General features: G+C 29.8%; 1 protein-coding gene across 2 annotated transcripts; it reads left to right on the top strand.

Annotated features, from left to right (window-relative positions):
• Positions 1-1,085: 1,085 nt before the first annotated feature.
• LOC112685109 (protein kibra) lies at positions 1,086-20,515 on the top strand. 2 transcript variants are annotated; one of them, XM_025556886.1, is made up of 17 exons: positions 1,086-1,620; positions 7,524-7,633; positions 7,718-7,812; positions 16,060-16,168; positions 16,244-16,403; positions 16,494-16,767; positions 17,223-17,536; positions 17,595-17,861; positions 17,941-18,210; positions 18,285-18,371; positions 18,429-18,621; positions 18,681-18,876; positions 18,984-19,162; positions 19,380-19,526; positions 19,600-19,998; positions 20,064-20,185; positions 20,289-20,515. In XM_025556886.1, exons 1-17 carry the CDS (start codon positions 1,493-1,495, stop codon positions 20,419-20,421), a joined length of 3,183 nt encoding a protein of 1,060 aa, XP_025412671.1. In that variant the 5' UTR covers positions 1,086-1,492; the 3' UTR covers positions 20,422-20,515. The 2 variants fall into 2 exon arrangements, with proteins under 2 accessions (XP_025412671.1, XP_025412672.1); XM_025556887.1 differs by lacking the exons at positions 1,086-1,620; positions 7,524-7,633; positions 7,718-7,812 and adding an exon at positions 13,164-13,762.
• The last annotated feature ends 580 nt before the right edge of the window (positions 20,516-21,095 follow it).

Here is a 21,095-nt window from a genome sequence, read left to right as displayed (position 1 = left end):
AATATATATATGGATATGTATAATAATATAATTAGTTATAAATTGTAATACATTTTAATTTTCATCTCACAGTTAGTATTCGTATTAACTTTGATAGGACGATAATGAGAAGTTTTTCTGCTTACGTGTCGGTGTAACAAAGGTAACAAAACGAAAAATTAAGATACCACGAACATTTGAGTACATACACTCTTTCGTTACTTGGAAGTGGGAAAATATAAGAATGTTCATTTATTTATGCTTATTAATATGTCGTTAATTGATAATTATTATTTTTTATAAATGAATAATTTTTTAAAATTCCAGGAATTTCCGATTTCAAGAATGTAGATATTAATTTAGTTATATTACGAAATCTAATCTACATAATCTGATATCTGTTTTTGATACAATACATTTTATTCTACCTATTTAGTGATATGATTACTATTTAATAAGGATTTTTAAAAAAAAAAGAATAGGTATACAAAGCGATTATACTATTGTAATAGATAAATATGATATTATACAGTAGAATCGCGTGCAGTGAAGATGAATGGTGGTGGAAGATAGGTGTAACAATAACAACAACAACAACAACAACAACATATACTATTTAATATTGTATGTATGTATGTATGTGCGCGCATGGACAAAATAAAAAACAAATTTGAGTCGTCGTACACACGACAGTTTATTATTTAACGGACTGTGTGGCAGCGGTCATTGCGGCGGCGAAGGGTACAACAATCTAAAAACCTAGGGCAGGAATTCCATCATTTCTTCTACATCGAATAATGAGAGATAAAATAATAAAAACTGACATGCAGGAACACATGCGCGTGCACGCACACGGCATACACACCATACACAAACTCGAACACATACACATGCAACGAATGCACACACATACTATACACAAACGTACTCGCACACACACACATATAAGACTCGGGCCGTGTCATGGTAATAGCCGCATTCCAGAGAATCCGTGGTCTGATTGGCTACCGTTTCGGTGATGTCATGCGATTGATAATAGAACCGGCCGCTGGCGCGCGCACGAGCACCCGCGAACACTCTGTATACTCGTTTTTCTTGTGACGGGGGCAACGTTGCGTTCAGTCCGACCATTTCCAAGATGGCGAAGTGTGCGTGATATCTATCGTCGTCGGTCCGTCCGCTGTAGTGAACACTTTTTATTTTATTTACCTTATAACTTGTGTATCGTTAACATTTTTTTTCGTTGTTTGACCTTTATTGCTCGTGTTAATTATATTATACCAACGTTTGTTGGTTTTACTGTCAATACCTCTGCAGTAGATCCGTTGTCATTATTTATACAATATAATATATATTATTTATCATTTACTATCATAGTTTTACATGTCAATACAATATAAAAGCATAAATACATATAATATTTATACATATACGTGACGTAGTCGCCGTCGTACCCTTCGGTTTCGCTAATGGATTCGATATCGTGATATTTGACTTTGATGGATACAATACAATGCCAAGACGACGGAACGGAGAGATACCGTTGCCCGATGGCTGGGATTTCGCGAGAGATTATGATGGAAAAGTGTACTTCATCGACCACAACACCAAGAAGACCACTTGGATTGACCCCAGAGACAGGTAATGAAAGAATCGAACAATTTTTGTTTTATAAGAATAGGTAATATTTATTATTTTGATCGGGCTTAAACCGAATCCACTGCTTGCTCCTTGTGCGTGCGTGTGCGAGCGCTCGTGTATATGTGTATATTCAACTTGTCGAAATTGTGAAATGCACACACACAACACACTCGCATTCCTTTGACAGTAATCCGGCTGGAACTTCACAGGTTTTTTTAAACTGTCGTCAGTGCCATCTATATTGAAATATGCCAAACTCCTATCCACCGCCACTACCGTTGTCTCCCTGCCCATGCGCGTCGTCCCTCTTCTCCCCCGTGTTGCTCATTCAGAATTCGGTGAATACGAATTCATCCAAACAACTTGTGTGTGTTCTACAACACATTATAATGCAATGGAAATAACTAATATTTAACGCACACATCACAACTTATACAATACGTCTATAAATATATTATATTGTTATAAATTTAAATCATTTTGTTCGATCACATTTGACTTACACTATGTAAACCTAGCTTTGATCTACATCCAGGTCATCTGTTTTAATACAGAAACGTTTTTTCGTTCATTTTTATAATCTGATTTTTAACTGAAACTCATATCTTATCCAAACTTGATGTTTTTTTTTCTTATTGTAATTGTTTTAGTTAACATGTTCTAGTATAGTATTACGTTAGTTTTTAATTTTTAAAAGTTGATTTTTAAAATCTTCACTGTATTATCTCGTACACAATTTTCATAAAGTAACGTGATAATATATATATATATATAAAGTAGAAGCCGCTTTTAGAAACACTTTTAGACCAAAGAGAAGTATGTAAATTAACCAATTGTTTTTAATAAGCGATTGGTTTTATTTATTATGAAAAAAATGTAAATGTTAAGTAAAATATGCTTTTATCGTTGTCTGTTGTTTTGCGTCGAGTAACTTGATGATCATGTTTTCGTAAGAATATTGTTGCCCAAAGCCTTTTTCATCCTCACGATGCAGGACTGCTCTCCTGAGGACACTTAGAGCTCCTTCAATTTCTTTAGTTCATGGTTATGCTTTGCTTTTTTCTTCTTCGTCGTCAGTGATGTTAAATGACAGCATATGTTAAATTGTTTGAGTATTTATAACCGTATTACTGTAATACGAACTGTTCTCTTCTCCTGTTGGAACCCCTGCAACATCAAGGTGTGAGTCCACATCGATCCAATCTTCGTACACTTTCATAGAGTTCAACTGGTTTCGATTGTAATGACATAAGATAAAGTACATTTTAATTACAATACATTGGTAATCGCCAAATAATCGGTATTTTTCGACGACTTTGGCCCTTATTGTTCCAAATAACCGATGTGTTGTTTCAATAATCCGGTTGATTTACAATGTTTTAATATACAGCCGATCCGATATATCCCTATATATTTTGTTTCAATTACGCGATTGTATCAATTATCCGTGTTCCTAATACGCGGCTTCTACTGTATATGTATATATATTTAATTTTATCATCTGAATAAAATTGTAAACAAACTGTTATTACAAAGAATGTTTGTGTTTTTACTATAGTATCTCATAATAGCTGTTTCATTTGTTAATTATTTTTCTTCAGTAATATTTATTAAATGTATGTGTCTATTCTTTTTAATTTATCAAGCACTGTAGTATTTTACAATTATTCTGGTGTAAAATTAAAAAATAGCCGTGTTATAATTTAACATAAATAATTATATGGATAATTTTAAGCGATTTTCTATGATACTCCTATCTTTATTTTTATTAGGTATTCGATGTATGAGAAGTAGATGCACTTTTTCGAAGTTTAATGACCGGTTAAACATGTAATGAATGGGCGCGATTAATTATTTTTATATAATAAACATATTTTTCATATATATTATTTAATTATATGTATAACAATTGTACCTTATTAGTCATTGCTATTTAAGTGTAAAGTAAAAATGTATCCAATGTTAATAAATTTAAAAATTATATATTTAATCATTACTAAAGAAGTACTAAATAAATAATAAATTAACATCTAGCTAAAATGCTGACTGGTTATAAATTTAAAAATTTAATTAAGTATATGGATATTTCGTAAATCACAATGCATATTTAGTATTTCCTAATGGTTTTGAAAATCTCCTTTCCGATTACTGTCCATGATCATTATATTAGTGTTAAGAAATAATTGAGGGCTGTCATATATTTAGTTCGACTTAAAATTATATTTATTGATTTAACTTGATAAATAATACTAATAAAAAGTAAAAATAAAAAGTAATAATTACTTTATTTTAGTACTATTTATTATTTATACGTATAATTGTGGTCGATAAATAAGTTTTTTCTAACATGTAATTAAATGTTAGATTAGTCATTATATAGTATTATTAGATTATATTAAAACACTAAATCCTCTGAATAGGTATAAAAAAAAATCGATATTTTTTCAATTTTTTTTAACGAACTTGAAAAACCGACAGCTTAAAAAATAATATGTTCTTAATACTTAAAAGGTTGACCGTCACAAAATTTTATACTCGTATTTTCATAAATTGTTTCAAAAATTAATTTTAATAATTCTTAACTTTTTTTTTGTCTTTATTTACTATATTTAATTTCGTCCAGAGGCATAAACTTAAATTACACATGATACACAAGTATATATTAATATAATATTGAATGTTGTGTTAAAAATAAACATCTAAGAGGCCACACCCCCTTGGAGTTATGTCGCCATGCTGTCTATAAAACGTGCCGACTTCTGAATTTTTGATGTGTTGATATATTTAATTATATTTCTTTTTAAAACACTATTATATTGATGTCAGTAAATCAAAAATACGATTCATTCTTGCCAATTAAAAGTAAATTTCTAGTCCACTTTGGTTTAAAATTAAATCTTATATTTAACTTTATCATAAGGCTTAATTTCAGTGTTATTTTATTTTATAAACTTTTTAAACATATGTTTCGTTTTGAAAATTAAAGATATTTATTGACATAAATATAATGAGTACGGAGTGTTTTGAAATGGAGTCAGTTTATTTAATAGTGTAACATAAATTTGAACCATTTTGACTATTTCAATGTTGGTAAAAAAAATTTACATGTACGTTTTATTTTGTGTCGCTTAAAAATATAAAATGGTAATATTTAATTAGTATAAGTGTTATTTTAGCGTTTAAAATGTAAGGCCTATTAAAAAAATGATGTCTACTTTTATATTTATTTGTAAATATATACTTTATTTATTAATTAAATACTGCTAATAAGTACAATGTTGTTTTTGTCTAAAGTATTAATTAATTTACAGATTGCTTTTGTAATGGGTAATAGACTAGAGATGTCCCATTGGAAATGTCCCTGGTAAATATCCCTGAAAAAAGTTACTTTTCCAATTTCCCTCAATATTACGATTATTATTTTTATATGTTATATATCAATGGTTTTATTTCGAAAGACTGAATGCAGTATTTTGGTGTATTATTAGTATCTCATTACTAATATAACTAAATTTGTACTTAAAAATAGTTTAAAAATGCTGTATTAATAGTAATATATTTTTAATTTGTGTTTGAAAAATTATCTAGTTTAACAAAAAGTTAAATAATATTATGTAGATTATTATTTTTAATTTTTTTCTAATTATTTAATATGTGTAGTTACAAATAACATAAAAATAAAATATTTTTGAACTTTATATTATTATAGAAATTGAATTTTTATTATTTTTATACGTCATATATTGTTAATAAGAAAGAGCATTTTATAAAAATAAATATTTCTTACACTTTTCTGACATGGGGAATATTCCCGAATATGTTCATGATTTTACTTACCTTGAAAAAAGCCCATTCCTATGATAGTCATTATCAAGGAAATTATTAATGTATTTCATGATTTCTTTATGGTTATCTCTGTGTCATTTGATATTTGGCAATAATTTTTTGATTTAAAAATGAACAGCTGAATAATTTTTTGGCTTTCTGAAGAAGTAATAATTCAATGTAATCGAGTAATTACAAGATTGTCCGTATAGTGGAATATTTATTCTCGAAACGTAATTTTAAAAAAGTAAATTAAAGAAATTCTTATGTTTTGAGTCATATGAAACCATTTAAGTTACAGTAGTACTAATTAAATAAAGTATACACAGTAAATAATAAGATAAGATTTGCTATATATTTCTAGTGTAGCTATGGTACACTACTAATATTTTAAATTAATTTAATTCTATGTTAAGATAATCAAAATTAATTCATTTCCATTAATAGTTAAATAAAGCCGTTTACAAAATGTCATTGAAGTCAAGTTTTTAAATTTTTTACATATTATTTATATTATATAAATGTTTTGGCCCTATCTTTAATTCCTATTTTTCAGATCTATAAAATTAAATTTCCTAATTGTTTACATATTATATAGAATGATACGTCAATATAGTAAATTTAGTATATATCTTCGTATATAAAATTTTAAATTATTATTTTATAACTCATAATACTCATACCTTGTTTATGAATTAATAAAAGAAACAGCCAACAACAGTTGAAAATCTTATATGGGTAATTAAGTTTGTTATTTTATATACCTAGAAAAAAATAACCAAAATGTGTAAACGTGTGTTTCGTAATTTTCACTGTTTTTTTCCTAATATTCTGGAATTTATAACAGTTCTTTAAATTGCGTTGGAAAATAAAATTTATCGAGTATTCATAAGAACCTACTTAATAATTTTCCCTGCCAGTTAATGGATCAATAAAATCAATACAATCCTTTCTCCTTTTTCATCTTATTAACTAGTAAAAATTAATTTTGAAATGTTTAATATTTATTTTATAATCGTTATTTTTTTATTATTATTTTGTATTTACATTTTGTTTTTCCTATTAAATATTATTTGTTGTAACAAAATAAATTAACACTATATAAGTATATGAAGTATTGAAATTTATTAATGTAGACATAAATTGAGCATTTTGTGTTAAACAGATAACTCATACAATTATGTTCTTAAAATTATAATTTAGGTTGAAAATAGTTGAATTGTAAACCAAATATAGTTTACTTAGATTGTCTTTCGTATAACTTGGTAGTTATTTTAGTGATAAATTTTAAATTTGTGTGTGTATAAATAACTGCCTAAAAGTATTGTTTAAGTTATAAACATCTATTTTGCTGTCGAGTGCTATTTGGGTAGGTATGCGTATTTTGTTATGTCTGTAGTAGCAGAAAAATTAATTAATAAACAGTTTGAAAGTCAACTCGTGATTCAGCACAAATAATTTAATTAAACATTGCAATGTCTTATGTGAAATTTCTTTAAATATATTCGACATTGTATATATGTCACTTAACATCAGTTAGTTTTAAATTATTTTTATTGTGAAATTGTATTATCTTAATGTTAACAAAATATATTTTATAATCGTTTATTATGCATGCGTCATAAATCATAACAATTTGTAAGAAGCTATCGACCAATCACATTTAAGGTTATAGAATAGAAATTCTTGATTATATTGATGAGAAAGGGTTTTTAATATATTTATTTTTAAAAGATAAAGATAATTATTTTATTAATAATACTAAACAAATGTTGAAACATTTTTTAATAAGAATTATATTAAGTTATTTATTTTTATTTAGTATGTAATATGAATGTTCAGTTCTTACATATATTTTAGGTTCTATGAATTTAGACTGCAGTATATTAATTTATATAAGGTTTATTTCTTATTTTCATTCTTGACTACTGTATTCATCTAAAATATAATTGACTTAAATAATATTTTGATAATAGATACTGAGTATATATATTTTCCGTTCCGAAAAAATATAAAATTAACTTATAAAAGATCACATAGTTGTTATTATTATTTAATTATTTTCAATTTTTTAATAGGTATACCAAACCTCAATCATTTGCTGATTGTATCGGCAATGAATTGCCTCTTGGATGGGAAGAGGCTATCGATCCAGTTATTGGGGTCTATTACATCAATCATTTCAACCGTAAGTTATTTAAATATCAATACTAAACAGTATAATTTGTATTTGAAGTAAAAAATATCACAATTTTTACTATGTATGTTTAAGAATGTACCCAATTGGAAGACCCACGGTTGGAATGGAGAGCTATTCAGGAAGCTATGCTGAGAGATTACCTTCATACAGCCCAAGATGTTTTAGAAGTAAGTACATTATTTACGTCGCTTAATTATTTTGAAGATACATTAAAAATATTGTGTCACGGAGTTAAAATATATTTTGATCGTACTAATATTTTTGTAAAATAAAACAATCAAAGAATCAAATTAATCATTATAATACCTATAATTGTGTTATTAAAATATAGATTAATATGCTTAATATATTTTTATCGTTAAAATAATTTGAGAGTATTTATATAATAAAAATAAAAAATGATAGATGACAATAAAAAGTAATTTATTGATATCATGAGAAAAAATGAAACAAATATTTTATGGATATGTTATGCAGTTACTTTTCGTACTAGTGGCCTATTCATTATTTAGTGATAGTTCTGCCCCACTTTTTGTTCAATGACAAATTCCACCGGACTAACCTGACTAGTCATAAAATGTTAACACTGCTTTATCTATACGTAATTTTAAGAATTCCACAATATTTATACAGGGTGTCTTTCACTGTTACATATATGCCCTAACGGTTTTTTTCAGAGAAAACTATTTTTCAATCTAATGTTTTGTATGTATATGTCATACATCTATTTATTATAATGAAATCGTTAATATCGACACTTCTTGGTAGTGGGACATTTCGAATGACGTAGAAAATATTGAATAGTTTTCAGCTGTTTAAACTTTGACAGTGCATTTTTTTCATACCACTAAAGAAACACCAAACTAATAATGGGTTATTCGTCGACCCTCATAAGTTATTGGGTGTATAAAATTAGATTTTTTAAATAGTGCACCGCATTGGTTTGTACTATTTTACAAGTTCATTAGAAAATGTAAAACTAATTGCGCTGTACATGAATCTAAGCTGTGCTTGCTTAGAAGGACACACATTATGAGTTTATTATAGTTTTTATTCTTAAACATTACCCCGGGGTATACGTACCTCTCAAATAAAAAATGTAATATCTTATCATAGACCATTGGCCCCCTCTTCTTTCGCACTATTACGTATAAGTGTACCCACAATGTAGTCGCATGTCTTTTATGTATCCCCTTGGAGCTGGTTCACCGTGACGCCACGTACTGCCCTAGGGTGGGCGGGTGATTGATAGTGATTGGTATGTGACGGGGGGTGGTGGAAATGATGTGAAGGGAGAGGGAGATATTTCGCCTAGGGCACAACGTGTTCTGTGGGCGCTGCGTGGCTCTCGCATCCGATCAACGGCGGCGACGACGACGACGACGACGTCGTTGTTTGATACGAAAAGAATGCGGTCCCTCTGCAATGTTGCCAAGTCGTCGGCCGCCGGCCGTGCGCCTTAGAATGTGGAATGTGAAATGCACAACGCACGAGCCGCACTGTTACCAACACGTACTCAACGCCCGCCGATCAACGAAAATATATCTCATTATAACACATACTTTTTTTTTCATATTATTATTTTGATTGCTCAATTCCATTCATTGCATTTTTAGTTTTTTTTTTTTTGGACGTCATGATCATGAACAATAAAGGTTCAGTATATGGATAGGAAGTAAATTATCAAGCGTTGTGTTAACGAAATATATAATTGAGTGTACCAATCGAAATACATTGCTGTATATATTAACCTGAGTGTACTCTTTTGAGTGGTGAAATTTCAAAATAATGGACCCATTTTTATCGGTATTGATGGATACATTATACTGATATAATTATGTTATTCCAAATGTTCACACAAAAATTAACTTCAACAAATTCGCTATTAAATATCTTTGAAATAGTTTTTTTGGTTTTGTTTCAAAACAATAATGGTAAATTAGGTCAAATGTCGATAATATTATTTTTCATCGACGGTTGTCGGAGCCCGGTGCAGAATTTTGCGGGGCCCAATATATATATATATATATATATTATTTTATTAATTTATTAATTTATTAATTGTTTATAAAAATCTACGTTTGTTCATGTAATTATATAACTAAATAATATTTCGCATCGTCGTCGACGATAAACAATTTTACAAGTGCGTGAAACGGTGATATTCGTAATACACATATTGTGGGGCCTCATACAAGCTCGGGGCCCGGTGCGATCGCACGGCTTGCCCTCTAGGGTCGGCACTGATGTGGTTTATCGTTACCTTAAAATATTTTAGTACGATCGATCGAATTTTAATACTCATTTAGATATTGTACGTGTTTAGTATACGTTATTGTTTTGGTGATATTATTAAGAACTTTTATTATGTGGGTAGTAGCGATGACAGAATGTCAAATGACATATCGCAGATGTCCACGATAAATACGTCGTATGGAGTATAATGGATTTTATTATGTTTCTATTATTATTTTTCTTTACAAAACCGACGTTACACAAAAAAAAAAAAACTACGGAATTTAATCAGGTTGATTTATTTTGAACGATACTACGAAATGAAATCGTTATTAACAATCGACTATCGGCTTGAGCATAAGCTATTGTGCGGACGTATAAAAAAATCAAAATAAATAAATAAAAATCATTCGTGGCGGTGTGGTTCCACCGGTTACTTTGTGTGCTACCAGTGTTACACTCGTCGGGTCTCAGCGAACGGGTCTTGGCGGTGGCGGTGGCGGTGGCTCATTGTAAAACGATTGAAGAGCGAAGAAAATAAAATAAAAGTAAAACAAATGAGAGAAAAAATACCGTGGCAACACCGCAACCGGCGGCTACTAGTATTACGAGCACAACACGATTGGATTGTTTCTGGACTAAAAAAAAAATATATATAAAAATAATCGAAGACAATGAACCATCTGCTTACTGCACTGAAATGATTTGTACCGTTTGGGATATATATATATATATATTTTATATGTGTAGTATGGACACTTAAGTTCCGTTTAATATTTGACTTTTAATAGTTTTGTCGTTTAAATAGTTAGAATTTGAAATGCAAAAGAAATTGACATAATGTAAGATTTAACTCATATTATATAACTCATAAAGAATTTAAAGAATATGATAGTTTCAAAATAAAAATTCCATATATTGAATAGTCAAACTGTATTTTATCGGTTTTTTCTAATTCAAAGATTAAACATTTATTTTTTTTTAATCAATTATTTTAGTTATAACATGTATAATTTACAATTTACAAGCCTATCAATTATATTATATTTGTACATTAATTCATAATTCCCTGTTATTTTTAATAACAAATAATATTGATCGTATAAATCGTTTGTTTTAATTATATGATGTAAATTATATTCATTATTCGAAAGCAAATCAATGTCAATGCTTTTATTTTAAATTAAGTTAAATATTTATCATTTTAATATGTAAAAAACGAAAATGATTTGGTTATTTGTTTTATAATTATGTTACTATTATAGTAACAATAAAATGACAACTGCTGTATGTAAGTATGTTAATTAGCACGATATAAAGTTGTATAATTTTTAACTTTTTTACTTGTATGCATTATAATAATGTACAACAATATTTACTCTCAATACGGCTATCTAAGTATTTTAACTAGATGAATAGACTAATTTAAATACTTCGCTAGATAAATAGTTTACCAATATTAATAAAATAATAAGTATTCTCTATTAATACATTTGTGCCCAAGTATATGTAACAACACTTACAAATTTTACCTACAGTTTTATGAATTTTTATTCAGTTTCGTAAATTTATTATATTGAATCGAAATAAGTTAATTTTGATTTTTATTGTAATTTTTGTTGGATATTATAATTTACAGACATTAATGGTCATTAATGTTATATGTTAATCTAAAATTCGTTTTTACTAAATTAACTTTTATTGAAATAAGTTAATTTACTTTTTTATTAATAGAGAAAAGAATGTTTAGTTTCATATATTAAAAGGGGCCATTTGGTGATAGTTAATTTTTTTTAATCATTAATCCATAATTATTGTATCTATTGAAATAACTAACAGAATAACTAAATACCGTAACAGTACGTATAAATATTCGACGGTAGGCTTGTATCGTGAATTCTATTAACCTGAAATTGCACTAAGTCATTCGCGCTGTAGACATGATTGCATTCAATATTAACACTTATAATATAAAATAATATTCATATTATGTATTGTAATTGATTCCGAGATATCGTGTTAATTCAGCAGATATTTTTTAGAATAGAATTTCATAATTTAAAATGTAAAAAATTGTACGTCTTATATTGCAAATGTATAACATAGTACTCGTTTCATAATTAATTAGTGATGCTATTATTATTAATATTTTATGTTCCTAGAATTGTTTTAATTACTCTAGTACAACTTTTCGTATTGATACCAAGTTTTCTTGTTTATAATACAAATAATTTATCAACTAAACACGCACATAAATTAATCAAACAGTTTCAAAAAATATTTTTAATCCCGAGCGTACAGTATTCAAAGGTTTATATTGTTATGTAACATTACGTGTACATACCGTATACATTTCATAAATGCATTTTGATTATCATTTAATACGTATAGACGATGACTAAACGATTTGAAAATTTGTTATTTCTTATAGCGATACGAACCAAATTATTACATTTAATGGTGACCGTCGCGATTTATGTTTTTTGTTTTAGTACTATGAACTATTATTACTTTAGCATACAAAAGTATATGTTTATTTATGAACAATATATATATATATATATATACATATATATATTCTAACATTAATAACATCTGCTACGAACTGAATAAAATACATGTATGCTAATCATTTAAGTGGATGTAATGTCAAAGTGTACGATGTACATTTTGTTTTAAAATCTTTTAGTGGAACGGCAATTGCATACCGCGCGTCGAACGGGATTATTAAAGAAGAAAACAATCGAGGGAAGTAATATGTTTTTGGAAATATCTGGTATTGTCCATAATAATGACGATTTTGTTAACGATGTGTGTGCGTGTGAAGGGCTGCGAAACGAATACGGTCTAATCGCACCATCGTTGTCGCTCCCACCGCCCCATAGTAATTGCGTCTTCTGCACGCACGCACGCACACGCACAAAAATATAAAAAATAAAAATATTTGTGCGTACACATCGTGATGATCCCGCTGTGCGTGTATGTGTGTATACGGCCGCCTCGTCGTCGTCGTCGTCGTTCCCGCACCGCTACCGCGCCGCCGAAGCATCACCACCACCACTCGTCGTACCGAATAGTTGAGATTCCTGAACGCGCAAGGCCGAATTCCTCCAAGGTAGACACCCGTCCTCGTATCGCCTCCTCCTACTCCTCTTCCATCCGCCGACCATACCCGCGTGCGCTCGCCCCACCAGCAGCCTCAACCGCCGGCTCCAGTGGATGGGCAACCGAAAAACTAACCCCTTGGGTCAAATTCCGGTCCCGGGATTCTGAGCGTGCATATGACCTCAGTCTCTTCCCGTGGCTCGCGAGTCCCGCGTCGTGTCTCGCGCGCTTCATTGTGCGTGTGTGCGTTGTGTATGTTTGCCTGTGCTCCGTGCGTGTGCAAGAGCGCCGCCACCGCCTCGTGCGTATTCTATCCGTCCATCCGTCGACATAGACGTCATCATCTGAAATTCACTAACAACAACCGCGTTTCCGAGTTTTTTCGCTTTGTCGAGTTTTCATATATTATAAGAAAATTGTTCTCGTTCTCCTGTCCGTGTGGTAAAGCGTATTGTGTTGTATCGTTGTTGTTACTGTTTTACTGGCGTCGGATCGCCAAGAGAAATCAATCGGAACAATCAAGAACAACAATCGCGCGTTGTACGCGCGAGTAGTTGTGCCGGCCGGCCGCTGCATCACTCCTCCGACGTTTCCGCTTCGCGTTCCGCCGCCGCTGCGGCCGCTTATTAGTCAACGGACCGTGTGATGCGCACACTCGCAATGTTTTCGCATTACTGTTGTGACACTTGGCCTCCTCATTGCGATTACTCGTCATACTACGATCAACTGGACATTCAGTACTACCGGGACACCTACGGACGCCTTTACTATTTTTACGTAAGGACAACCTCTCCGAGTGTTTTGATCGTTTTATAGTTTTCGACGAAAAATAATGGGTTCGAAATTTCGTTTCCCCTCCGTATGCTACATCTGTTCCGCTGTACCCGTCCGACCAGCGTCCGAACCGGTCGAAAATTGAATAACAATTTTAACCTTGACTTCTACGCGTGCATGTAGAAATGTTTTATCGTTATGTACGGTTTTATATACACTCAATGTGGGGTAAAATTACCTAGTCACTCAAGATGCAACATATAAGTCTTATGAATAATTAAATTTGATTTATAATTACCATTATGACTATACTATTATATTTTCTATTGGAATGTCTTATTTCAAAATAGTTTATGATATTTAGTTCAACAAATATTTAATTAGAATACGATTTGAGTATTAAGATATAAGGAGTGACGTTATGCCCTATAAAGCACTGTTGCTTACATGTATATATGCATTTGCTGCGCGTCATAGGAAACACTTAATAAGTTATTAGTTGTTATCATGTTATATTTATTTAGTAATAATTTAGATTATATAATCATCTAATTGTACATCACTTAGTATAGACCTGGTGTAACAGTTTTATAAATTAAAAATGTATTTAACCAAAAAAATCACTGAAAATGTTATGATTAAATATTTTAATGTTTAGCCAAAGGGACTAATCTCATCTTGACGTAGTCAATTGGACTATTATACGAGTATAATGCAATTGATACATATTTCAACGATCTTTCGGGTGCTTAAGTACCTACCTCAATTAAGAAATATTGAATTTGTAGTGGAATTTAAAATTTTAAAAACCGTTTAAAATAAGAAATGACAAAGTCATTAAAATACAATATCTTTATTCATGTCTGTATGTGACGTTGATGTATATGTATGGTGGCACGCGCGTTGTATCACCACCGCAGCTGCCATGGAGTGAGCCGGCAGAATAATTTAATCTATTCATTCTGCAGAGTGGCGTATTTTCAAATTTTATGTGGGAGGGGTTTTAAATTTTTCAAAAAAATAAGTGATACTTATGTTCCCTTTTTTTGTATCTTTGTAGCAAGTAATTTATGACTTTTGAACTTTTTTCTTCTAGGGGGTCGAGGCTTTACCCCCTCTCAAAAAAAAAAAATAAAATAAAATAAAATAAATGTGTTTCCCAAACTTTTTCGACTCGCGGCGCCCATTTTGATTTATGGTTTTTTCAGGGCGTCCTTTTCCAAGTTATAGCATGAATAATCATAAGGATAATTTTAAACCAGATAGTATTTCATGACGGCGTGGTGCCTCTATACAGACATGCGACGCACACTTTTGGGAACCGATGCTATAGAACAACCATCTTAAAAATTTTAAAATCGTGTTATAAAATATTTGTTGATTATTTCTCGAAAGAAGAAAAATATTTTGCTCTGTTTCATTGTGCACGACATAAATATGTTATCGCAATTTATTTAATATTCTGTCGAAATTTCAATCTTGAATTTTATACTAACCGGTTACAACCAAAATATATTTCTAAAATAATGCATTTTCGAATTTAATTGTTGTTCATTATAAAATTATAATTTATGTGTACTTATATTAAAGAAAATAATTAAACTCATGTAGTATATTAATAATGTAACATAATTTGTTTAATTTGACTGTTTGTAGTTAATTCTTTTAAAACGTATTATTAAACTGATTTACTTTTTCTTTTTTTTTTTTTTTATTAACTCTGCATCTGTCGAGTTTTCTTCACTGATAATAATATTCAAGGAAAATAATAATTGGTTTAAATAATTGAACTTAATTGTTGTACTGTATTTTGTTTTTAATATTTTAATTAGATTATATTTATTTTTGAACGATTAGCAAATATAGCCATAGGTATTTAGCGAAAAATTAACGTGCTCAAAGGAAAAAAAAAAGAAAAATATATACCTAACAATATTTTATTTAGTATTTTTCCTATTTTTCTTAGATTTTTTTCAAACACATTGTTACGGCATTCATATTAATTTATCTATTACTAGTACTAATTTTGTAATTATCACATTTGAATACATAATAGTCCATTAGTTTGCAAATTAGTTATTATTATTTTCTAAAAGTTACCGACTCGGTCGTCACTTTATATACACGATCCAATTTACCCTAATTTATAGTTTATGTACGATTAAACGTAAATATTTTGGAATAAATAAATTATATTTTAAAAATATGTTATATTAAATTATATTAATAACATATATTAAATAAATTATATTACCAAAAAATAAATATAATTATATTTCATAATTTATTTTATGTTTTAGGCGAAGAAAGAAATTTATGATATAAAACAACAAAGGCTGTATTTAGCTCAAGACGAGTATAACCATCTGAACAATGCTTTATCGACCTTAAACACATCTAGAACTAGCCGTAAGTAAAATTTGATCGTACAATGAAGTATTTATGACGATACAAAATTAATTTAAATTTGTTACTTGCGTGTAGTTTGTTCGAGCTCTAGTAATATCAGTACAAAATATGATCCTGATTTGCTCAAGTCTGATGTCGCTCACGCCAGGGAAAGGGTTACCAGATTGAAACGCGAATTGGAACAGATTGGTGAGGAAATGTCTTGTACGCGACGTGGAGTCGAGACCCTTTCAAAGTATGTTTAAACATAAATTTTTACATAGTGCGTTAACGTTTTTAAAAAGAAAAAAATGTTGTACGGTATTATTATTTTGAATGATTGTAGTGTGGAGCAAAAACTTTCAAACGATGGCAGCTGTTATAATGTTGTTGAAGCACAAGCAATCGTAACCGAATTGCGAGAAATCCAGCAATCGTTAAGTTCAGGACAGCGGGAACGCACTGGCCTGATGCATTCGCTTGCTAAGTTAAAAGACGATTTGACGCGACTCCAACTGTGTTCAGCTACCGACGATCCCGATCTACAAACGCAGCATTCTTCGTCCACTCAACTAAGTGACAAACTCAGTACGGCTTCTCAGACGGACTTGTCTGGCGAGGTATGTATATAATCCACAAGACCACTGCTTTAGAGGAGAAGAATGAGTTACCAAATTGGTTACATTAATTTTTCGTGTAATATTTTCATTTTTCTGAGGGAAAGACGGGCTTAGAAAATTTCTTATTTTAAAATATAAGTTATGTAATAAATATGGTGTTGTACACTTTGGTATATTAAAAGGATTAATTGATGTTAATTTTGAATTTAACGTTATAATTTCACCTTTTCTCAAGACCAATGAATAACATTGTTACTAAATAATAATTCTAAATCTTCTTTGAAGATATTGTAGTAGGATAGAAGGTTAAGAATTTTTTTTCTTCAAATATACTAAAATTTAATTTTTAGTAAAATTGTTTTGAAAATATTTTCAGGAATACCTATTTTATTTTACATATTTAACATATTTGATCTTTTTTCAAATGAATAATTTATTGTTAATTTTTTTTTTAGTTAATGCCTATGGGTACTAGACTTGCTGAAATGGCACGTATGCGGCTAGAGTATGATGAGGCGCGTAAGCGTATTCAAAACATACAACAGCAATTGGCTGACCTTGAAGAAAAGGTTATGCCTGGCCAAGAAGAATCTGATAAAGATCGATTATTACTGTTTCAAGAAAAAGAACAACTCTTGAGAGAACTCAGAAGCATAACACCTCGTTCAAGAAGTCATCAAGAAATGAATGATATTCAAGGAGAGATTAAGAAACTTGAACAGGATTTGAATAATGCATTAGAAATGTCTAATCGAGCTATTGCAGACAGGTACAATAGGCTTTTTCATTAATTAGTGATTAAACATTAATATTTTTCCTGTTTGTAGATTAAGATTGCATGAAGAAAAACAATTATTGTTGCAACAGCTTAAAGAAGCATTACGGTCTATGACACAGTTAGAATCGCAGTTAAAAACATTGTCAGCATCTACCTTATCAGTTAGTTCAAGTTCAAGTTTGGGTTCCTTATCTACAACTAGCAGTAAGGGTTCATTGAGTAGTGGTCTTAGCTTTACTGATATATATGGTGGACCTCAATGTTTGGCTCCATCTACGTACGATCGGCCTGTTGATATGGCTGATTTACATAAAAGGTTAGTTATTGTAAATTTTTTCTTTTAAACTATTTTAATATTTTATTATTATTATTATTATTATTATGTATAAAAACAGAGTTGAGAGACTTTTGCGAGATGATATCCAACCACCAGCTTATGAAAACATGGGTGAATTATCTAGTACTGTACCCAATGTGGGTGGTGTGCCATATACTAGAAGTTGTCGACCAACAAGTCCTCCACTTTCTCCCATATCTGAAACACCACCCAGGAGTGTATCAGCTGCGGTCAGTGATGAGTCAGTTGCTGGCGATTCAGGTGTATTCGAAGCCAGCCATAAGTCAAACTTCAGTGCAGAAACTTCCCAAGTTCAAATCAGACTGAGGTATATTTTAATTAAATTTGAAAGTAATAAATACATTTTTTAACAATATTATTATTTATTTTTAATTTTTTTAGGTATTCAATAGCAGAGCAAGTGTTACATGTTTGTATTGAAAGATTGCGAAATGTAGTTGCATTATCCATAGCAGAATCATGGCAATTGTAAATAATACTAGCATGAGAATAATTTTGTTTTTTTACTATGATATTTTTGTTTAGGTATGTAAAAATTGTACTGTTGCCAAGTGTTTCAAATTCTTCATTAAGTGGTTGTACAAAACCTATATCAGATCTAACAAAACCTAGATTTGGTGATAGTTTTGCATTTAGTTTGCCATCCAACAAATTATGTACAAAAACTCTACAGGTAAATGTCTGGGGATTAGGTCCAGAAGATATTACTGAGTGTTTGGTAAGTATTATAGTTTGAATATGTTTATACCATTTTACTAAATACTAAATTATATTTAGGCATGTGCTCAAGTGAGTTTGGCCGAATTTAATGAGACTGAGAACAACTCTTGGTGCAAATGGTACAACTTGTTGAGTTTGAAATTTATGCATAATGGTGGTTCTCTACCTTCCATCTTGCTCAAGGATGATGGGGGTGGTTCTGATGACTCAACTATTATATCATCTCAAACATCGACACTTACACGTAATCAAGGTATATTTTGTCTTTTATTTATTTGATTAGTTATGGAGTATTTTTAGTTGTCGTTGTTTGTATTTTATATCATGTTTATTGAATGTATATATGTATATATGTATTAGGTTGTTGTGAAGAAAATGATGCAAAATTCATCAATGTTGATAACTTAAATGAGAATGAAGTCGAATATGATGAAGGTGATTCAGATGATAGTGTAAGTGATGATGATGATGATGATGATATTGAAGTGTACCAATTAGGGGATGAAAAGAAAGAATTGGAACAAGTATTAGAAATTCCTGTAAGTCATTTATAATTTATTTTTCTATTTTTGTATTGAGCTTAATATTTTTTCTTTCCTTAAATAGTAATGTAGGTATTTTACATTAAATAAATTAGTAATATTTATACATTTTTAATTATTTAATTCTCATATTTTATTATTTTTAAATTAATGACCATATAAAAATACTGAAATAAATAGTTTAATTTATATTAAACAATTGAATCATTTATAGAATAAGGAAAATGATACAGAAGACAAAGAAACCAATACAGATAGTGCCTTAAGTGGTAGTAATAGAGAAATTAATAGAGTACCTACAATAGTCATTAAGCGATCACAGACATTTTCACCTACTGCCAAAAACCAGTATATTTGTAAAGTAAGTTAGATAAATATAGTTTTCTATGTTATAAAATATATTATTTATTTTAAAATTATGTTAATATTTATAGCTAAATCGCAGTGATAGTGACAGTGCCATGAATTTATACAGACGACACATATCATCTAGTGCCAGTATGAAAGGTATTGGAGGTAGTAATGCAGATATTGCATCATTCCGTCGCAATTGCTTGGAACGTCGATCATTACGATTGGGACGAGTCCCAGGTACATCACCTAGTAGATGTATGCCAACAGTGTGTGGTACTTCTTGGTGTCGTCCACCAAGAACATCTATTGACCTGGAGCTAGATAGACAGGCGCAACATACACGGTTGTTGTCGTTAAATAATGAAATATTTAGACTTAGGCAATTGAAAAACACACTGGAAATAGCCAAAGAAACTGGTGATACTGATGTAGCCGCTTGGGTTTTGGAAGATGAAGAATTTCAAAATCTTGTTAAGGAGGTACTCAATTTTATTATTTTAATAATATTTATTTTTGAATTACTAATTTAATGTCTTTTCATTAGGCTGGAGATAAGACCCTGGATGAAAAGAAAGTTGAACGAAGATTAAAGAGAGCGTCACAAAAGTTATACAATTTAAGAAAAAGTAAAGCTGGCCAAGGAAAACCTGACATTATTTCTTTCAAGTAAGAATACAAATCATTTGCTCACTTTTATAATTTTCTTTTTTACCCTTTCTAATTTAATGGAGTCTGTTGATTTGGATTTTAATATTTTTTTTATTTTTAGAGAAAAAATGGCTTTCTTCACTCGGCCAGGTGTTTCAGTACCTGTTCCCCCAACCAAATCTTCTCAAGACCCTAAGTCTACAGAAACACGTTATCAGTATACTGTAGATAGGGTATACGGAGTAGAGGTTTAGTTTTATTTTGGTTGAGTAAACTAACTCAATAAATCCCACCTGCCGTTATTCAAAGACTATAATTTGTACATAAAATACATTAAAAATAAAAAAATTGAAAATATTTTGATGTATTAAATTTTGTGTAATATATTTAATGTTACATTATTGTTTTTATTTTTTTAGATAAATTTTATTTATTGTTATTTTCTTATTATATTATTATTATTATTATTGTTAAAATTTTTTTAAAAAAAAGAACAAAGAATAATATTTTGTATGTGCCTTAATTATATATATGTTAAGAAGGTAGACTTAAGTGTAATTATTTAAATATTAAAAATTGCCATAATTTATTGTTATTTTTATTAGTTATAATATTGTATATGAAACAAAACCATCTTAGATCTGATAATTATTTTTATAATTTTTTTCCGTTGTAACCATTTACGTGGTTTCAAATTTGTTTTTTCATTTGTACATAAAAAAGAACCCATTTCTTTTACTGAAAAATAAAAATTCAATATTTTAAATTTTTGGCTGTGAGTATAAGTTAAAAAACAGTAACCAACTTAAGGTTTTTTAGAATCACACCTTTATGATTGTTATTTTTTTTATGGGTGCTATAATTCGGTTTGTCAAAATTGTGACACCCTTGACAAATGAATTGATATCAGAACAATATCCTCTGTGAA

This window comes from Sipha flava, unplaced genomic scaffold (genome assembly GCF_003268045.1).
Source record: "Sipha flava isolate LNK unplaced genomic scaffold, YSA_version1 266_pilon_pilon, whole genome shotgun sequence".
Lineage (NCBI taxonomy): Eukaryota > Metazoa > Arthropoda > Insecta > Hemiptera > Aphididae > Sipha > Sipha flava.
This window is presented reverse-complemented; position numbering and strand designations above follow the sequence as displayed.